This window comes from Larus michahellis, chromosome 15 (assembly GCF_964199755.1).
Source record: "Larus michahellis chromosome 15, bLarMic1.1, whole genome shotgun sequence".
NCBI lineage: Eukaryota > Metazoa > Chordata > Aves > Charadriiformes > Laridae > Larus > Larus michahellis.
In genome coordinates, this window is record NC_133910.1 from 9323625 (window position 1) to 9343209 (window position 19585).

At 64.5% G+C, this 19585-nt stretch overlaps 1 protein-coding gene across 1 annotated transcript; it reads right to left on the reverse strand.

The window, feature by feature from the left end:
- Window positions 1–10380: 10380 nt before the first annotated feature.
- On the reverse strand, window positions 10381–18756 carry OLFML2A (olfactomedin like 2A). Its single transcript, XM_074608803.1, has 8 exons — window positions 18634–18756; window positions 13967–14230; window positions 13624–13731; window positions 13323–13508; window positions 12838–13099; window positions 12475–12708; window positions 12126–12311; window positions 10381–11881 (listed from the first exon to the last, which is right to left on the reverse strand). The coding sequence occupies exons 1-8, from the start codon at window positions 18697–18699 to the stop codon at window positions 11280–11282; spliced, it is 1908 nt and encodes a 635-aa protein (XP_074464904.1). The 5' UTR covers window positions 18700–18756; the 3' UTR covers window positions 10381–11279.
- Window positions 18757–19585: the final 829 nt, after the last annotated feature.

A 19585-nucleotide genomic window follows, 5' to 3' on the forward strand; every position in this document is an offset into this window, starting at 1 on the left:
CGTCAGCTGTGGTTTGTCCGGCCCCGCTTTGGGCAGGCACCTGGGGTGGCTGGTCACCAGTGACCACCACTGGCTGGAGCTGTGGTGAGGGGTGGCCAGGGGGCTGCAGCAGCCTCCTTTCCTGGAAACAACTTCAGTGTCCATCGGGAAGCTGGGTTCCAGTGTTATCTTCCAGGTTTGTTCCCACTTGTAGCTGATTTCATCTTGTCAAACAGCTTCTGATAGCCGTCTATGATGGCATGACTGGATGGATAGATGAGGGGAGGGCAGTAGATCTGGTCTACCTTGACTTAAGCAAGGCGTTCGGCACAGTCTCCCGCAGCATCCTCATAGGGAAGCTTAGGAAGAGTGGGCTTGATGAATGGACAGTAAGGTGGATAGATAACTAGTTGAAAGACAGAGCTCAGAGGGTCATGATTAGGGGCACAGAGTCTAGTTGGAGGTCAGTGATGAGTGGTGTTCCCCAGGGGTCAGTACTGGGCCCAGTCCTGTTCAATATATTCATCGATGACCTGGGTGAAGGGATAGAGTGCACCCTCAGCAAAGTTTGCTGATGACACAAAGCTGGGGGTGGTGGCTGACACAACAGAAGACTGTGCTGCCTTACAGAGAGACCTGGACAGGCTGGAAAGTTGGGCAGAGAGGAACCTGATGAAATTCAACAAGGGCGAGCGTAGGGTGCTGCACCTGGGCAGGAATAACCCCCTGCACCAGGACAGGTTGGGGCTGACCTGCCAGAGAGGAGCTCGGTGGAAAGAGACCTGGGAGTCCTGGTGGACAACAGGATGACCATGAGCCAGCAATGTGCCCTTGTGGCCAAAAAGGCCAATGGCATCCTGGGGTGCATCAAGAAGAGTGTGGCCAGCAGGTGGAGGGAGGTCATCATCCCCCTCTGCTCTGCCCTGGTGAGGCTGCATCTGGAGTGCTGTGTCCAGTTCTGGGCTCCCCGGTTCAAGAAGGACAGGGAGCTGCTGGAGAGGGTGCAGCAGAGAGCTACCAAGATGATGAGGGGACTCGAACACCTCTCTTATGGAGAAATGCTGAGGGATTTGGGTCTCCACTCTGGAAAAAAGACGACTGAGGGGGGATCTTATCAACACTTATAAATACTTAAAGGGTGGGTGTCAGGAGGATGGGGCCAGGCTCCTTTCAGTGGTGCCCGGGGACAGGACAAGAGGTAATGGGCACAAACTTGAGCATAGGAAGTTCCACCTAAACACGAGGAGGAACTTCTTTCCTTTGAGGGTGGCAGAGCCCTGGCAGAGGCTGCCCAGAGGGGTGGTGGACGCATTCCTGTGCAGCCTGCTCTGGGTGACCCTGCTCTGGTGGGGGGGTTGGACTAGATGATCTCCAGAGGTCCCTTCCAACCCTATGATTCTGGCAGTAGGAGGGTGCTCTCGCGGTGAAGGGAAAGCACCACCCAACACCCCTGTCAGCAGAGGTGCGTTTCGCATGGAGGGCGTTTGGTCTGTCGGTGCCCAGTTGCACGGGGCCCTGTGGCAGGACCGCGGGGGTGCTGGCAGGCAGTACCCACAAAGGCTGCAGTGCTGCATCCACAGGCTGGCGCTGCGCTCGCACTGGGAAATGGGAGTGGAATGAGGATGTGTGTCCAGTGGACAATGCCAATATTTCTTTTGGGTGAAAATAGTCCAGCCAGGCTGGTGTTAGCACACAGCATTGCACGCCGTGGCATGGGAAGAGAGGAAGCTCAGTTCCAGTTCAGTGTTAGGAAAACACAGCGGGTGTGATAGTTTCAGACCAAGGGCTCTTCCTGTGCGCATGGGAAGACTCACTGAGGTCAAATAAAGTCAGGAAACCAGACTTGAGGACAAACGGGTTGAACTAGAAGATTTTTACCTCTAAAGTTACAAGGCACTCCCTGGTCTCACAGTTCCACGCTTTCACCTGTGAAGCACAGAACTAGTTAAATGGTTTGACTTTGTCCCCCACGGAGTTGTTTGGAACTGAAAGATGGTGGTGTGATTCCAAAGGCCTTTTTTGGTTCGGATGTAAGGAAGTTATGTAGTCCTGCTCGAGCATCAGTGATGCAGCAGTCATGGTTTGTGTTAATGCAGCTAATGCAGTCTAATGTGAAAAATTCTCTACCCATTAGGGAGTCCTTAGATTGGATCCAGATTCTGTTTAGGAAAAAGATTTTAATTCTGCTCGGGGAACTTAGCGTAGATCTGAAGGACTTTTGAGCCTCAAACAAGTTTTAACCAGAGAGAGGTCCAATTATGTGTAGTAAAGTGAATTTCCCATATATTGAGCCATAACGAGGAATAGCTTTCCAATGATGCTAATCCTGGCTGTGTGATAGCTTTGTTCGGAGCTTGGCGTGGACCTGAACACAACGCGTTTGGCAGGGAAGGAGCCCCAGCCTGGCACGGCTCCGGGCTCAGGCTCGGCGTGGGTCCGGGCTGCTGAAGCATGCTGTAAGATTGAGTGTTGCCTGTGGGAACTGGCCCCTTTGGCCCTCGTTGGTGTTACTGTGAAAGCAGGGAGGGTTACAAAGTGCTTGCATTACCATTTCTGAGTATCCTGCAATTCTCCATCAGCTGCTGGAGAAGCACACGCTTTCCACCCAGCACACACGGCCCTCCGGAAGAAGGAGCTCGTCGCTGCGAGGATCCCAATCCTCACGCTCTGTCCTGGTGCCTGAAAGAGGGGAGGGAGAGGCTGGTGCCCTGTGCTGGGAACTGGGCAGGCTGCCGTTGTCAGAGCGTGCCCGGCTGAGCTTGGGTGTCTCTTTTGGAGAGGCATGGTGTACCCCACGCTCCTCCAGCAGCGCGTCCTGGGGGAGCTTGATGGCTCCTACCAGCGTTCCTGATGCGGAAAAGCGAACACAGGTAACGTTGCCCTGATCGCCTTCCAGAGCGGGCTCCTGGGTAGCGTGAGCTGGGTGACAGGAAGAAGGTGGATGCACTGCAGAGCCTCCGCTAACATCAGAGTGCGCTGTCAGATGGCCGTCACCTTCCCCCCGGAGCCGGGAGAGCAGCAGCACTGCCTAGGGAGGGTCTTCTCTCTGAAAGATCCGACTGTGGTACAGGTCACTAAAGTGCTGTTCGTTAGTGAGTAAGGAGGGGGCGGGGGGGGATAAAAAAATCCTAATTAGCAGGTACTGAACTTCGAAGGAGAAATCGCAGGTTTGGATAGTAGCATTGCGTCCAGAGAAGACAAATCATGTGCCTGAGCTGCAGAGCAAAATGGACAGCAGTTTGAAGCCGATAGTTCCGAACGTCCTGAAATCCCAGCTGGGAGGGTTTTGCTGGTGGTTGTGTGTCTACAGTTCTACAGGGGGCAGTTCCAGAGATGGAGCTGCCTGCTCAGAGCAAGGCTACCTTTGAAGGCAAATCAGTTTGTACAACTTCTCAAGTATCTAATGGGGGTTCTGATTACAATCTGCTGTATTTTCAAAGCTTTTCTATACATCCTTGTGAATGGAGAACAAAAGAGAGGGTGCTCAGTGCGCTGCCACCTCTGCCTCCGGCCCAGGAGGTGGCTGTGCAGAGTGCGGAACTAATCCCTGGGGAGAGGGGACACCAGTGCAGTGCTCTGCTGTCGGGAGGGGGAGTAGGTGACCTGCCAGACACTCGCTGGGATGCCAGGACTGCGCCCAGAAGCTGAAGCGGGAGCTGATCTGGGAGAACAGCTCAAGCTCCGGTTTGTGCACAGTCCACACCACAGATTTCAGGAGGTAAATGGGTTTCTGGCACCGCACTAAATCCTGGGGCTGAATTGCTCCGCCACCCGTAGCAGGGTGGCAAAACCAACCAGTCCAGCCCTTTCATCAGAACTACCCTGTGCTATCACAGAAGACGTCCCACGGACAAGCAGCCCTTTAAATTATCGGGAACAACGTGCTGATTGTCTGGATGGATGCAGAGGTGAGGCGGTGGGCTCTAGCGCGAGCTTCCTCTGGGGTACAGGTGGAGAACAGTTGTTACTGTGGGAGCACAGCAGGTCCCTGCCCTGGCCTGTGTCACAGCTCCGCAGGGCGGTCAGGGGTCTGTGCCCATTCCGGCTTTACCTGCCAGCCCCAGAGGACGGTGGGGAGGTCCCGGCTCCCTGGCGAAGCTGCTGCTGCAAAGCAGCTGGCTGCAAACTCTGGCTGCAAATCTCGTGGCGGGGGGGGGAGCAAAAACAGCTAAGAGGAGAAAACCAAGGTAAACGTGCTGGCCCGTAGCCTGTGCCCATGCTGTGCCGTGCTTGCTCAGCGGTGCTGGCCGTGCTTGGGGGTGTGTGGAGGAGCATCTGCATGGCCCCGGGGTGGCCCTGGCCTGAGCGTGGCGGGGAGGGAGAACCCCCCACGGCACCCCAGGGGCGACCGGGCAGCGTGGGGTCTGCGCCCCCTGGCATGGTGCTGCCTGCGTGTGATGGGGGGTGCTTGGAGCCCCTTTCCGGGGGACCCCCCTGCTCTCCTGTGCTGACCCCGTGCAGCTGCCGATGCCGGCCCTGGCTTTAGCACCGGTGTCTGCAGAGCGTCAGGGCCTCCAAGGCTCAAACTGTTTATTTTTCCCTTGTAACCGAAGATGTCCCTCAGCATTAGAGCAGGCTTCCCAGGAATAATAAATAATTTCCAGGGCGGGGACGAGGAAGGGGGAACAGCCGCCGGCTGGCTGCGGGGCACGGCCCAGGGCGATGCCACTGCGCAGGGAGCCCTGGCTGTGCGCCCTGGAAAGCATTCAGCAGGACCAGATGTTTCTCTCCCCAACTCCCCGGCACAGCAGGCACCGGCCAAGTGCGGAAGGTGTTTCTGGGAGCTGGCAGGACCTGCTCCTGGACCTGATTCTGCAGCTTGGGCAGGGGCAGGAGGTCTGGGGGAAGGGGGCAGCTGCAGAGGGGCAGAGGCAGATGGGAGCTGTGCAGGGTCTGGGTGGGAGAGCCCGGGCTCCGCCTCCCTTGGCGGGTGTTTGCTGCGATGGATGCAAACCCCAGCTCTTCCGACGCTTCTGGCATTGCTCCTGTTGCCTCCCTCCTCTGGGTCAGCGCCTCAGCAGCTCTCCTGAGCACTAACATGGAGGGCTGACCCTGGTTTCTGCGTGCAGTGCAGTCTGCAAGGATGTGCGCTAGGCGGGACATGCAGGGTGCTGCGCAGGGCAGGACGGGCTGGGAGCCTGCGAGTGACCCCCCTGGGCACCTCTAGGTGCCCCCCACTGCCCCCCACCTCCTGGGGGGAGGCAGCCCCACACAGCTGCATGTGAGCAGCGTGTCTGGGGCATCTGGCTGACAACAAGACCTGCGTTGTGAGCGCCTGGCCCAGCAGGGAAATGCCATATCCCGCCGGCCACGCGGGCAACGCAGGTCTGCCCGGGGCAGCCGCCGCTCCCTGCCCTGAATGCCTGTTTTGTTGGCGGGGCTGGGGGAAGACTCGTCCCCACGCTGCCCGGGTCCTGCTGCTCCCATGAATACAGGCAGTGTCTGGATGCAGGCGCTGCCCCACAGGGCCCTGCTCCCGCTGTCCCTGGGGGATCCCGGGCAAAGGTGGCCCTTGGGCTCCTGGGAGATGGGGGCCGCTGCGTGCCGGGCCTCCTGGCTCCCTGCCAGCCTGGCTGCACATCCGCGGGGTGATGGAGAAACCCCTGCGTAGGGGTGAGCAGAGCCCAGCCATGAGAGCAGCCCATGGGCAGCCCTCTCCTTCCCCTGGTGCTGTGCCGTGGGGTGCTGCCGGGGAAGGGGTGTTTGCAGGGTGCATCCCACCGCCCCAAGGGGCTGCCGTGCCGTGCTGTGCCAGGGGGACTGGGAGGGTTTGGAGGTGGCGGCGGTGAGCCTGGGAACAGATTTCTGTTTCCACTGGTGAGTGAGTCAGCGGCGGCACTGCCAAGGCCCACGGCTCCCCTCCCTTCCCTCCGGCCGCCGCCGCCACCCGGCCCTTTCCCGCTGCCATTCAAGGTTGGCAACCGTGGCACCCGCATCGCCCCACGGCTCCCCAGAGACCAACCAGAGTCCCCAGTGACACCAGTGTTCTCCCACCAAACACATCCCAGCGCAGGTGGCCGATGGGATGGGGGCACCGCACGAGGGCTGCGGCACGGGCACCGCGCCTCCTGCTCCCCGGGGAGGTCCTGGGGACCGCCAGGCTCCGGAGACTGCTGTCATGGCTGGGCACCATGTTGCAGGCACAGCCCTCTGCCGAGCCCCTGCTCCTGGAGGCTGGCGGTGCTGGGAGGAATCCAGGCAGAGCAGCAGCCGGGTGGTCCCCGGCCCTGCGAGGCTGGTCGCAGCCAGGAGAAGGCAGGACCGCTGGGCGTGATGCCACGCTCCCTGCCAGGCCGCGCTGCCTCCCCAGGCGATGATGCAGTCGCAACCCCCTGTAAATCTTTCACTGGCCCTGTGGACGATCAGCTCTATTTTTGGTGCAGAGCAGGATGGTGCCCTACATGGTCCAGAGAAGGGAGGTGGTGGGGGCAGGTGGGTGCTGCCTCTGTGCCCGGTGCTCTGCCCCTCCCACCTTCCTCCTCTGCTGCAGCAGGTCCCTGCTGGGAGCAGTGGGTCTGTGCTGGGCTGTGCCCTCTCTGCCTGCCCCAGCCCAGAGACGGGGGACATGCAGGGATGCAGAGGCGCCCCTGATCCAGGGATGGGTTCATGCCTCGTCTCCCCGCCGTGCCATTTCTGACAGCCCTGGTGCGCTGGGAAGGTGCATGTGGCGCCGGCAGTGCCTGCTGCTCGCCCGACCCACATTGTTTGGGTTGGTCACCGCTCACATCCTGAGCCCCACCGCGCTTCCAGCCGCAGCTTCATCACGGTTACAAGAGAAACGGCTCCCTGCTGCTGGCGCAGCCCCGGCCAAGGGGAAGCACTTGGGCAGGTTTGATGCTGGGTACCTGCGCACTTTCCAGGGGAGCCTCGCCATCCGTGTCCTCCCCAGCTCCCTGCTGGCCGTGGGTGCAATGAGCTGGTGGGTCTCAGCAGGAACGTGTCCGTCCCGGTGAGGCACTGCCCTGCGAGCCACGGCTCGGGGATGTGGAGGGCAGGGATGCCCTGGCAGGGCATGAGGTCGGAGCGGTGCCAGCACTGTCCTGCTGCGCTGCCGCTGTGCCGGGGAGCCAGGGCACGTCCCTGGGGAGCGGGAGGGAGAGGCACAGCGGGAAATGCCTCCCCTCCCTGCACTGCTGTGCTGCCAGGGCTGCACCCGGGCCTACCGGCAGCAGGGACCGCACGGAGGGAAGGGTCAGGGAGGGCAACAAAAATAGATCCCTGTGACGCTCGGTGCTGCTGGCTCTGGCTTTGAAGCGTGTTTGCGATGTGGGCACAGCCCCAGGAGTCGCCCCCACCTGCTGCCGGACACACATCGCCTCCTTCCCCGGGTCAGTGGCCCCGGATGGACATAAGAATGGAGGGAAGGGCCCAATTCCCAGGGCGGATGCTCCATGCGCAGCCAGTCCTGGCCCTGCCATCCCCGGGCAGGCAGCTCTTGGCTCTCTGTGGCCCGGAAAGGGCTGCGTGGCCATGGGCGAGTGATGGCGTGTCTCGTGCCCCAGGGAGGGGGTTGGCACAGGGCCCTCCCCGTGGGAGCAAACTGCTGCACCCGGCTGCACCCATGGTGGAACAAGACTCAGGTTTTCCATGCAAGGAGGGGACGATCCCCTTCAGCGGGTGCCAACAGGCTGCAGCCAGGGACGGGCTCCAGCCGGGATGTCACCTGGAGCAGGACTGTGCCACACTCTACCCGCTGTGCATCCTGCTCGCCCAAAGGCTGGCCACCCCCTGGGGCTCCCCTGGGGCCCCGAGGTGGCTCTGCGCCATGCCAGCACCATGGCAGCAGCGGGGGGAGCGGGGCCAGCCCCGTCAGCGGGGCCAGGAATGAGGCAAAACCACCACAAACAAACCAACCCCAGCTGGTCACTGGGAAGGAAGCAGCCGGGACAGGGGGGAATCAGGGCTTCACTGCCCAGCTTCACCGAGGGGCCGGCTGTGACCACGGGAGGGTGTTCTTGGAGGGGGGGCTGTGGCGCCAGCAGCCACCCGCCTGGATGGCCTCAGCCACCCTTCCCTGGGAGCTGGGTCGGTGTCACGGGGGCCTCAGGCACCGCAGCCCCTCAGCATCCCTGTCTCAAGCTTCATTTGCTGCTTGCTGCTGAACTGAGAGATTTTAATCTTTTAATCACGTTATGAGCCGAGGTGGTGCCGGCCACGCACAGGAGGAATGTCTGGAAGTCAACAGCGCCCGGCGCGGCGGGAGCCCATCCTGCCCCGACCCGCATGTCCCCCCAGATCCTGCTTGGGGACTCCTGTCCTCCACAGCCTGCCTCATCCTGCCTGCGACCGGGACCGGGACTGGAACCAGGACCACAGCCAGGAGCAGGACCAGGACAAGGACCAGCTGGTGAAGGGCTGCTGGGGCTGGAGCATCCCCCACCACATGCCCATCTGCCCCACGTCCCTGCGGGCAGCAGCAGGAGCGAGGGAGGTTTCCGCATGTCCCAGAGCCGCTGAGCCCAGCTGCTGGTGCAGCAGCACTGGAACGGGGATGTGCTGGTCTGGCCACAAGCGGGGAGCGTCAGAGCAGGCACTTCCATGGACCTGACCTGAGGTGTGATTCCCTGACGTATCAGGGCAGAAAAAGGGGATCAGGGTGACTTCGGATTGAGAAAAAGGCGTGGAGCCGTGGGTGGCCCGGGAAGCCCAAAGGACCCAGCACAATAACCCCCCCGGGGAAACAAAAGCCCCTTTGTTTTTGCTCGACGCTGGTGTTTTGTCGGCAGGGAGCTGGGGGCTGCTTTCACAGTGTCTGCGCCCCAGCTTTTACAGTGCTGCAGCTTTTACAGCCTGTGCTGCGACGGCATGGCCCCGTGCCGCTGAGAACCCTCTTGAGGCTGCAGGCTGCCACAGGGTCACTGTCCCGCATCGCCTCACATCAATCTGCATCGCCCTCTATCACCCTGTATCACCCCGCATCACCCGCATCACTTTGCATTGCCCTCTATCACCCTGTATCACCCTGTATCACCCCGTATCACCCCGCATCACCCCGTATCACCCCGCATCACTTTGCCTTGCCCTCTATCACTCTGTATCACCCCGCATCGCCCCGTGTCACCCCCCCGCTGCCCCCAGGCTGCAGCAGGACAGGGCTGCAGAGCCTGGCCGAGCCGGGGCACGCGGCCACAGGGTTTGGGGGCAAGGCCAGGCAGCCATCAGAGGGAGAACATATTTCATGAAATGCCTGTCATGTGGGCATAATTAAAGCCTTTCGTTATCATGGTGTTAGCGGCAGCGAGGGGGATGCTCTCAGAGGGGTGCCATTGCAGGAGGCCCCACGGTTGCAATTAGGTGACGTTGCCCTCCAGCCACGTGGGTTTAATTACTCCCTTCCCCGTGTTTCCCCCCTGAGGGGAGCGGAGGGGCGTCCCGCAGCCCAGCCTGGCGCAGCCAGGCAGCAGAGAGCCGCGGCAGCCCCCGCCGAAGAACAACAAAGCCCTGGAATTAGAGATGTGCTGGGAGTTTACTTTACCGCAAAAAAATGTCAGAAATCCGTATTGTTTGGACAGGGATTTGATGTGGATCGCTAGATAAAAGCCTGGCAGGGACCCAGCTCAGGGCGGGGAAAAGTCAGCCAGCTCCTTTCTCGTGGTGGGGGCTTGTGGCCAGGCGAGGGATGCACCAAACGCCGGTGCAGGGGGCTTCGGGGCCGAGGCACAGGCAGGGGCAGGGGCAGGGATGGTCGGTGCCTTCATCAGCCAGAGCAGGACCTGGGCCTGGGTCAGCGTGGGGCCAGGGGAGGGGGTGCCAGGCTGCCCCGTGCCAGCACCAGCTTCGGGTCTTTGCAGTAGGAAGCATTTCGGCCATGCTGGCATCCTGGGACACTGGGCTCTGCTGCCTGGTGGCAGTGTCGCAGGACACCGGCTGGTGTGCAGGGCTCCTTGGTGCCGAGGGGTGGCTGCCCTGGCACACAGGGACAGGAGCGGGAAGGAGCTGGGCGGCAGGGGCTGCTCTCAGCCCTCGGGGTCCCCCAGCAGCTCCACGCTTGCCAAATTTTGCAGCAGAGCCAGGGCAGCTGCTCCCGCCGTGCCCACGCTCAGCTGCTCTCCTCTCCCCGGCAACAGGGCTCAGCTCCCAGCTCCTGCTGCTGGGGCTGCGGCTCACACCCAGGAACGCCAAGTCCCCTTTGCCCCAGGACCCAGCAGGGTCTGTTCCTCCAGGGCTGCGCTCGGGACGCGCCTGTCTTTGCGCTGGCCAGCCCAGGGCCCACGGGCACAGCCATGGCACTGCCGGGGGGATGTGGGGTGCCCTCCCTGGGCCAGTCAGATGTGCCATGAGCAGCAGCCGTGTGTGCCAGAACCTCTGGGCACGTCTGGCCATGGGACAGGGACAGCGAGCGCCCGCCTGGTGGTTCCCTCCCCGCCGGCTGTGGGAGAAACGACAGCGCACACAGCCTGCTTTCACATCGGTTATTTTTTTAATACTGTTCACGTCTAAAATGACCAAAACCAAGCCAAGCGCCCCCGGCCCCTCGCCCTGCCCTAGGCAGAGAGCAGGAGGGCTGTCGGCTCCCCGGCCATGTGTGCTCCCCCTGCCCGGCGCTGGGCACAGGCAAGGGTGCAGGCAGGGCACCCCGGCACGGCGGGCAGGCTGCTCTGCACCCGCTGCCGGGAGAGGGGACCCTGCGCGGCTCCGGTGAATGCATTTAAATAATAAGCTAATGAGCGGCAAAAGCAAAGGCATCTTAATCACATCTCCTAAAATAGCAATCGGCAGCTGCTCCTCCTGCCCCGCAGCGAGGGGGCCCTGCCTGGCCCAGGGAGGGCACGGCCCCCAGCAGCCGGCAACAGGCCATCAAGGCCCTTGCACCGCTGGCAGCCAGCGGTCGCAGTACACGCGCGGTCATGGGGGGTGTGCGGGGAGCGGTGCTCGGGCTGGGTGCAGTGTGGGGAGTGCTCAGTGCGGTGGCGCGGGGCGGGTGCTGCCGTGTTGCCGGCGGCGCAGAGCCGACTGCCTCCTGGTGCCACAGGGGCGTGGGGCCAGGCTCCTCTACCACGTCCCCGGGAAGGCAATGCCGGCCGAGCTGCCGGCTGTGGGGCAGCCCCACAGCTCCAGAGGCCACGTTGTCATGGGGGTGTGTGCTGGGGGCTGTGCTTACCTGCACCCCTGCCCGGCGAGGCAGCAGGCGCGGTGCGGGTGCCTGGGGCACGGCGGGTGGGGAGGGCTGTGGGTGGAAACCGGGCGGTCGCCGCAGCCCTGGCCCAGCGGGGCGGCTGGGGCCAGGCTGCCGACGGGGAGCCCCGGCCGGGCACGGCGGAGGGTGGGCACAGGGGTGCAGCTGGGAGCCGTCCGGGCGCTCAGACCACGAAGCGGAGCCCGTACGTCATCTGATGGCCGTTGTCCCAGGCGTAGAGCACCTTCTCCTTGGGGTTGTAGTCGACCTGCGTGGTGAAGGCATACTGGTTGAGGAAGGGCAGCCGGAGCTCTGCCTCCGTGTCCGTGTGCGTGTCGAAGGCATAGGAGATCTGCCCTTCCTTCTGGCTGTAGGTGTCCACAGCGTAGAGGATGCCGCAGATGATGAAGCAGTTCCCGTAGGCGTTGCGCTTCAGACCCGTCTTCCAGGTGGTCTCCCTGCGCACAGAGAGGTCCCCGGGGTCAAGGCGGCTCAGGACGATCACCTCCTGCTGCGAGTAGTCGTAGTCCACAGAGGGGTAGATGACCCAGAGACCACTCTCGTCCACGGCAAAGTCAATGTCTGAGTGGCCCTTCCACTTCCAGGGTGTCGTGTCCTCGTACACCACATCATGGAGCAGCGCCCAGCCCGCCACGTACCGCTCCTTCAGGTCATACTTGATGATGTTCTTGGTGAAGGCACGGTTGTAGTAAAAGGCCCCTCTGTACACCACATGCCCGGTGCCAATCCAGTTGTAGGGCAGCTTGTAGAGATTGCTCCAGCGGCCTGCGAGGGGGCAGGAGAAGTGTTGGGACCCCCTGCAGCACTGGGGTCCCATGCATGATGGCCCGAGCGAGCCGGCAGTGGCAGGGGACCTGTGTCCCCCTCACTGTCCCATGGGTGCTCCCCGGCGCAGGTCCCCATCAGCTGCCCACCACCCCAGGACCCAGCATAGACGGTGTTGCCCGGTGCTGGGCACCCACCCAGGAGGAGCCGGGGCCCCTGCACCTGCTCAGCTGCCAGCCCTCACCCTGCTTGAAGTTGTCGAGGCTCCTGAACTCCACCAGGCTGTTCCCGTAGTAGTAGTTGGTGACATAGATGCGGTCATCCTTGGCCGCCGGGTCCTTCATCCAGGCCCCCTCGTTGCGCCCGTAGCTGTGGTGCTCCGTGGGGGGTTCCACCGACTCGATGGTGCCTTCGCACTCCACCTCTTTCACTGGGTACCGAGGAGGAGGAAGGCTTACCCCTGCCCCAGGCAGCCTGCCTCCATGGGGTCCGGAAAGCCCTTTGCCATGGCAGGGCTATTGCTGGCCCAGCCTGGCCATGGGCACCAGGACCACTGGGGTGGGTGCCCCCTCCCAGCCCCCGCGCTCACCCACCTCTGTTTGGTGTGTCAGGGCCCCCGGTGCCGTCAGCCCCCTGCCCGAGGACAGTTGGGGGGAGGCTGCGGGTGGTGGTGCGGGGGATGAGGGCGGTGCTGGGCGCAGCCGTGGTGCTGGGCACAGTGGTCTCTGCCCGCCTGATGGCTTGGGCCGGGGTACCCTCAGCTGGGGGGGGCGGGGGGCCCCTCTCCTCCTGCCGCTCCAGTGCAGCTGCCCCCCTCGCAGGGCTCTCTGCAGGGGGACGAGACGGGGGTCGGTGTGTTGGCGGGAGCAGCCCCTGGCCCTCCGTCCTGCCGAGCAGCACCATGGCAGGAGGGTGCCCCCAACCCCGCGCACCCCTGCCCCGTGCTGGGGACTCACCGCGGCTGCCGGCTGGTCCCTCCGCCGCCCCCGCCTGCCCGGCCTTGTAGTAAGTGATGCCCCGGACCACGGTTTGCTGGTGTGACGGTGGCTTGGGCTTGGGTGTAGGCTGCGCACTCCCCCTGGCCTTCGTGTTATCCTTTTTGGGCTTCTCGAGCTTCAGCTGCTTCTCCTTGGGCGCCCGGGGGGCTGCCCTGTCCCCCAGTGCCTTGCGGGTGCTGGGGTACCGTCCTGCCTCCTTCTCTCGGCCACCCGCCGTGTCCTGGGGGGCACAGCCCGGTCAGATCCCTTCTCCTCCCCTCCCGACGCCGTGACGGACAGCGGGCACAGGCACCAGCCCTCAGCTGCCGGCACGGTGCACCCCGATGCACGCGTGGGAGCTGCCAGCACCCGCCGCAAGCCCGGGGGAGCTCGGCTCTGCCCCATGGCAGGAGAAGCCCAGCAGCACCAGCCGTGCCTGCGAGGGGCTGTGTCCCCGGGGGTACCTGTGCCTTGCTCTCGGGGACAGCGGCAGCGTCCTTCTGCAGCAGCTGGTAGCCCAGGTTGGAGATCTCCTTCTTGATGCTGATCATGATGTCGGAGTAGTTCTCGTAGCGTCTCATCTGGTCGGTGAGGTGCAGGACGCTCTCCTTCATGAAGTCGTTCTCCCTGCTCAGGTTGGTCTTGATGGTCTGGAGGAGAGGAGAGGTGTGGAGCCCCACTCAGGGAGCCCACGGCATCCCCAGACGATCCCGAGCAGCCAGACAGGGCACACTGCAGGGACAGTGCCTGCCAGAGCTCACTCACCTCCTCCAGCGTGTTCATCTGGGCCACCACCTTGCTGATGTAGGAGTGCACCTTCATCAGGTCCATGCTGTAGAGCGTTCCCTCCAGCAGGTCCACCATGGACTGCAGCTGCAGAGGGAGAGCGGGGCTGGGGCACGGGGCTGGGGCACAGGGCACAGGGCATGGGGCAGGGCTGCGCAGCCACTGCGGACACCCCCACATGTCCCCATCCCCGCTCACGGACAGAGCGCAGGAACCGCACTGCTCTGTTGCCCTGGGGGCAGGGCCAGGGAGCGTGGGCTCCTGCATGTGAGGAGGGGGTCTTGGGCCCCCCAGCCCACGGTCCCACCATGTCTGCAGATACCTTGAAGAGCTCGGGTGCCTGCTTCTTCAGCTTCTCCATCTTCCACTCGTTCTCGCAGGGGTTGAGCGAGGAGGGGGGCGCGGTGCAGGAGCACTTGCAGTCAGACCCCGAGCTCACCGTCTCCACCGTGTAGAAGTCCTCCACCCGCATGCTGCCGTTCCTGACGCGGCTGCAGGCGTCCTTGCTGAGCGGACGCAGGATGCACTTGCAGCGGCAGTCGGAGCCTTCTGAGGTCATCCGGACCTGGTCCGCCTCGCCCAGCGCCTGCAGGGACACGCAGCAGTGGGGCGGCCAGTGAGCCTGGTGACCTGCCCGCGTGTCCCACAGGGCCCTGCCGACCCCAGCAAGCCATCACAGTCGGCTCCCTATCTGCTGCATGCCCAGAGGTCTCCCATCACCCCTGGGGCTCCCGGCCATGCCCTGACGAGCGTGGGGCATGGTCTGTCCCGGAGCACCCTGTCCCACCATTCTGCAGCTGGGTGATGGTGACGAAACTCAGGCAGCTGCTCACCCCCGTGGCCACCAGAGCATTTTGTTCCCCAGGTACTTTGGTCCCATTTCTGTAGCTGTTTCCCAGCCTCCAGCCAGACCCGAGTGAGCAGGGACAGTGGCGAGGAGCCCCAGAAGCGCCTCTGTCCCCCCCACGCTCGCAGCTCCGTGCCCACACAGGGTCCGTTGTTCATGGTGACACGCAGCCACCTCGGGGTGAGCTCGGCCCCTCCAGACTCCCGCAATGGCCCCAGGCACACACTCAAGGACTCCCTTGTTTCCACACATGGCCCTGACTCACGCTATGGAGCCCAGGGTGCTTTTCGGCTGGTTTCTGCAGATAAGGAACCGTTCTCCCCCCAACCCCGCTGTGCTCGGGAACAAGGCTGCAGCTCAGGCAGCCCGGCGGGATGGGGAGCCGTGTCCCTCTCACCCTTGCCACCAGCTGTGCATCTCTGGGGGACATCTGGGCTGGCGGGGAGCACGGCCAGGCTGTGCTGGCTGCCTGTGCGCAGGGACGCGTCTGCTCTGAGCACGCGGGAGGGTGGGAGAAAGGGGAGAGGCAGCGTGGTGACCCCGGAGGGAGAGGGCTCTGCCCATAGGGACTCTGACTCACTCTGGGAAACAGAACGGTGGCAGAGCTGGGAAATGAGTTTAGCTCCGGCTCTCCCACCCTCCCTGGAGCACAGCGCGGCGTGGGAAAGGGCAGAGGCACACAGGGCTGATGTCGTGCCTGCAGGGAGCACCCATGGCCATGCCGACGCCATTCTGCCCGTGCCCAGCCGAGCCGATGTGCTGGCGGCACCTGGGGAAGTGGCTTTCCGTGCAGGGACCCCCAGCTCCCCACAGCCCGGGCCAGGAGCTTCCCTTCCTAAAGATGCAGCAAAACCTCCTGCATTTTGCATTTCAAAAAAGCCTTCTCTTTCAAAGGGAAACGAAGGTCCCGCTGGCTGGCAGGAAAACGCCAGGCATCCCAGAGGGCTGTAAATCCAACAGCATCTCATCAGGCTCTCGGCAGGGAGCAGCAGAGCAGGGAGCGGGACCCTTTCCCCAAACACCACCTCTCCAGGCCCTCGCACCTCCCTGGCCCCCCTGACCTCCCCACGGCAATGCCGGTGCTTGTGCAAACAGGCAGGACAATTCACAGCCTGGCGGCGAGCTGCCGGCCCCTCCGCATGCACCCGGGTTGCTCCTGGACCCCAGACTTGGGCTGCTGTCCCTGCCACCAGCTCTGTCCCTCCGTGTGCATGGCACTGAATGAGGTCCCAGAGTGGACACGCATCCTTGTAGGAGACCTGCATGAGGTCCCGGTGTGTCCCACAGGAGCCCCACTTGAGTTCCCAGCCAGGGTCCCCCATTCCCACCAACACCCCAAGCACCAACCACCGCTGAAACTACCACCACCGCGGCACAGCCTGAAGCACGGGGACACGCCGCGATCCCGCCTGCCATCGGCACCTTCCGCAGGGAAGGGCTGCAACTGCCTGCGCTGGAAGCTGGTTCCCGTGGGAGCAGGCGGCCGCGGGCTGTGCGTTCCCTCCCACCGCCCTTGGCAGCGCCGCAGCGGGAGGCACGGCTGGCGCGGAGGCCCCGCGTGTCCCGCTGAGGTGGAGCGCGAGCGGGCGGGAGCCGTGCGCAGCGAATGCACCCGGAGCAGCCCCACCAGCAGCTGTTTACACTGCGCAACGCACGGCGGGGCCCAGCAAACGGAGCCTCCCCCACAGCACGAAGGGGCAAACTCTTCCCCGGAGACCTCCCGGTTCAAGCCATTCTCTCTCGTGTCCCAGCCGTTGGTCCCCAGCCGGGGCAGGCTGCAGCGTGGCGGGCAGCCAGCAGGACGGGCAGTCAGCGGCCCGGGGGCCAGCAGCCCCTTTTGTCTCGCGTCCGCGCAGCAACAGAAAAGTCCGCTCACCTCAGGTCAAGGTGCGAGCGGGCGCTGGGGACTGGGGGAGACCGACTGCCCCTTCCTGGGCGCTGCGTACACCTCGCTGCGACACAGCCGGGGCAGCCGCCTGCCTTCACGCGGGGTAGTAACATTAAACCTCGCTCTGCCTTTTAAACGGCTTCCTTAAACAGGAACCGTATGTTCTATTTATACAGAAAAGGCTGTAAACAAGGAAGTCTTAAAAAAAAGGCCCCCGCACAGTCCATTCCGCAAGGGTCACCCCGCCTCGGTGCATCGCCCGGGCATCCATCATCCCGCTGTGTCCCAACCCCACGGGAACAGCCTGCACGCCCTGGGGCACACAGGACCCACTCCCCAACAGCCTGCGGGTGGGTTGGGACGTTGGGGGCACGAGGCAGCCCCTGCTGAAGGCCAGCACACTGCACTGGCTGCTCAGGGTGGTAATCTGACAGCTCCCTAAGAAACCTTCATGGGGGCTGCTGCAGCCCCGCGGGGTACCCGGGTGGTTCTTTCCCTGAATCCCCCCGCTTGCTGCAGACCCCAACCCAGGATGCAGACAGGCGGGTGCTGCCCCTTCTCCGGAGCCGAGTCCCAGCTGCGCAGCGGGGCTGCGCACCCACGGCTGGCATGCGGGAGCATCCCTGCACTTTGCTGGGGGTTTCCTCACTCCCAGTTTTAAGAGCTGGATGATTTTCCCAGCACTGCCTGGTTTCTGGGACCTCTTGCAAGAGCGTCCATGTGCACATGGAGTTTGTGCCATTATTTGGAGAAAAAGGGACCTTTGACAATGAACCTTGGCCAGCTTTTAAGCTGTCCTTTGATTGCTGCCAGAGGACTTGTCTGGGAGGAAAACACGCTGTGTTGATAAGCGTGCTGCTGTGCTGCACGCCTCTCGCACACTGCTGGAAGGCATGTCGCCGTCACAGGAGGGAAACCATGTCGCCCTCCTCTTCCTCCTCTTCCCTGGCTTGGCACAACGCATTGAACACATTCCGCAGCACGGGGAGCCAAGGCAGAGCGGGGCTGGCAGAGCTGGCCGTGGCTGACGGCAGCCAGGCCCCGGGTGCTGGCACTGCTGGGGTGTCCCGTGTCGGTCACGGGGACACGACCATGCGAAACACTTGTAAGGCACACGAATGCCCACTGATGGGATCTCATCCAAATGGCAAGAACTGAGAAAATACCTTCAAGAACGGGGGGCAGCACCTGCGAGGAGGGAGGGAGGTGATGACAGCCCCACGCGGGTCCGTGGGCTGCGCATCCCAGGGTCCTTCAGACACCATCACCCCTGAAACCCTGCTGGGACCCCCAGCGCGGGGCTCCCCCCAACACCTCTCCCAAGCCAACAACAGCTGTGTTTTCATCTTGTTCCACTAAATGATTCGGAAAATCTTGGCTTTTTAACGCTTTGGTGATCCTGGCATCAGCGCCCTTCCTCCCTGGGGGCTGCTCCCACCACCATCCCTCTGGGCTGGCTCCCGGTGCCCCGGCTGTGGACACGGCCCCCGCAGGAGGGCAGCCGAGGAACCGAGGGCTGCTGGATCCACGTGAGAGCCCGGTTGCCCAACGCCAGCCCGGTTCCCCGACGCTGTCGCGTCCCGCTCCCACGCTCTGCTCATCTCGGCGGGGGAAATCTTGTCCGGGCTGTTCTCTCTGGCACGGAGGCGCTAATTGCAGAGCTCATCAGGGCAGCGCCGGGCGTTGGGCACCTTCCATCCCCCAAGCCCGCCCGCAGCCCAGAGCATTCCCTCCGCCGAACCCCCGCAGCCCCCAAACGGCACCGGCCCTTCCCGGGGAACATCCCCCGCCCCGGAGCCGGGGGATTCCGGGGGGGCCCAGCCATCGCCGCCCCAGAACCTGCCGCTGCAGGCAAACACCGCCTCCGCCCGCCGGAGCCGGAGCCCCGGCCCAGGGACACGCTCCTCGGTCCCTGGCGCAGGTGGCGGTGCCGGTGCCGGCCCGGGGCCGGGCTCTGCCCGCGGGGGTGGCGGGGTTCTCGGGCACCCCCGCCCGCTCCCCTCGCTGCCCGGGTCGGTGCGGCTGGAGGCGGTGGGGGGAAGTGGGGGGGAGCCACCGCCGGGCCGCGCCCCCGCCTTCGGACCCCCCCGGAGCCCTCCCGGTCACAGCGGCCACCGCTGCCGCCGCCGGGCCCTCCGGACCGGCACCGCCCGCCCCGACGGCACCGACCCCGCGGGGAGCGAGGGGGCTGCCCCCGCCCGCTCCCGTGCGCACCCCCGGCCCCGATCCCACTCCCGGTGCGGCCGGTGCTTACCGTGGCGGCGCCGCGCGCGGCGGCCAGCGCCGGGAGCAGCAGCGCCGGGAGCAGCAGCGCCCGCATGGCGAGAGCGGCGCCGAGCGCCCGCACCGAGCGCCCGCTCCGCCCGGCCCGGCCCGGCGGCGGGGAGGAGCCGCCCGCCCCCCCGGCCCGCCCCGCCCCGGCCCGGCCCGCCGGCGGCACCGGCCCCACAATCGGCGCCGCCATCCCGCCCCGGGGCCGTCCGGGCTTTCCCTGCACCGGGGATGGCTGCTTGGCCCGGAGGGGGCTGCCCGGTGCCGGGGCTGCACCGCTCCCTCCCCGAGCTGCCCGGTGCCCCTTTCCCGCATTCCTGGTTCCCCCTTTCCCGGTCTGCCCGATCCCCTGTTCTATCGATACCGGTGCCTGGTTTCCCCCTCCTTGGCCTGCCCGGTGCCCCTTTCCCGGTGTGCCCGACCCCCTCTTCTATCGAGACCGGTGCCCCGGGCGGGCCCACCCTCCCCGGAGCTGCCCGGTTTCCCCCTCCTCGGGGCTGCCCGGTGCCGGTGCTGCACCCCTCTCTCCCCGGTCTCCCCGGTGCCCCTTTCCCGGTCTGTCCGATCCCCTGCTCTATCGAGACCGGTGCCCCGTTTCTCCCACCCCGGGACTTCCCGGTTTCGCCCTTCCCGGCCTGCCCGGTGCCCCTTTCCCGGTGTGCCCGACCCCCTCCTCTATCGACATCGGTGCCCTGGGCGGGCCCATCCTCTCCCTTCCCGGAGCTGCCCGGTTTCCCTCACCCCGGGGCTGCCCGGTACCGGTGCCAGCGCTCCGGGCTCGGGCGAAGGGTGCCCCCTAGCGCCCCGCCGGTTCCGGTGCACCGAGGGGAACGGGGCGCGGCCACGCCCCCCCGGCCGGTGCCTGCCGGTCCCGCGGGCACCGGTCCCGGTGCCCGCGGGACCGGCAGGCACCGGCCGGGGGGGCGTGGCCGCGC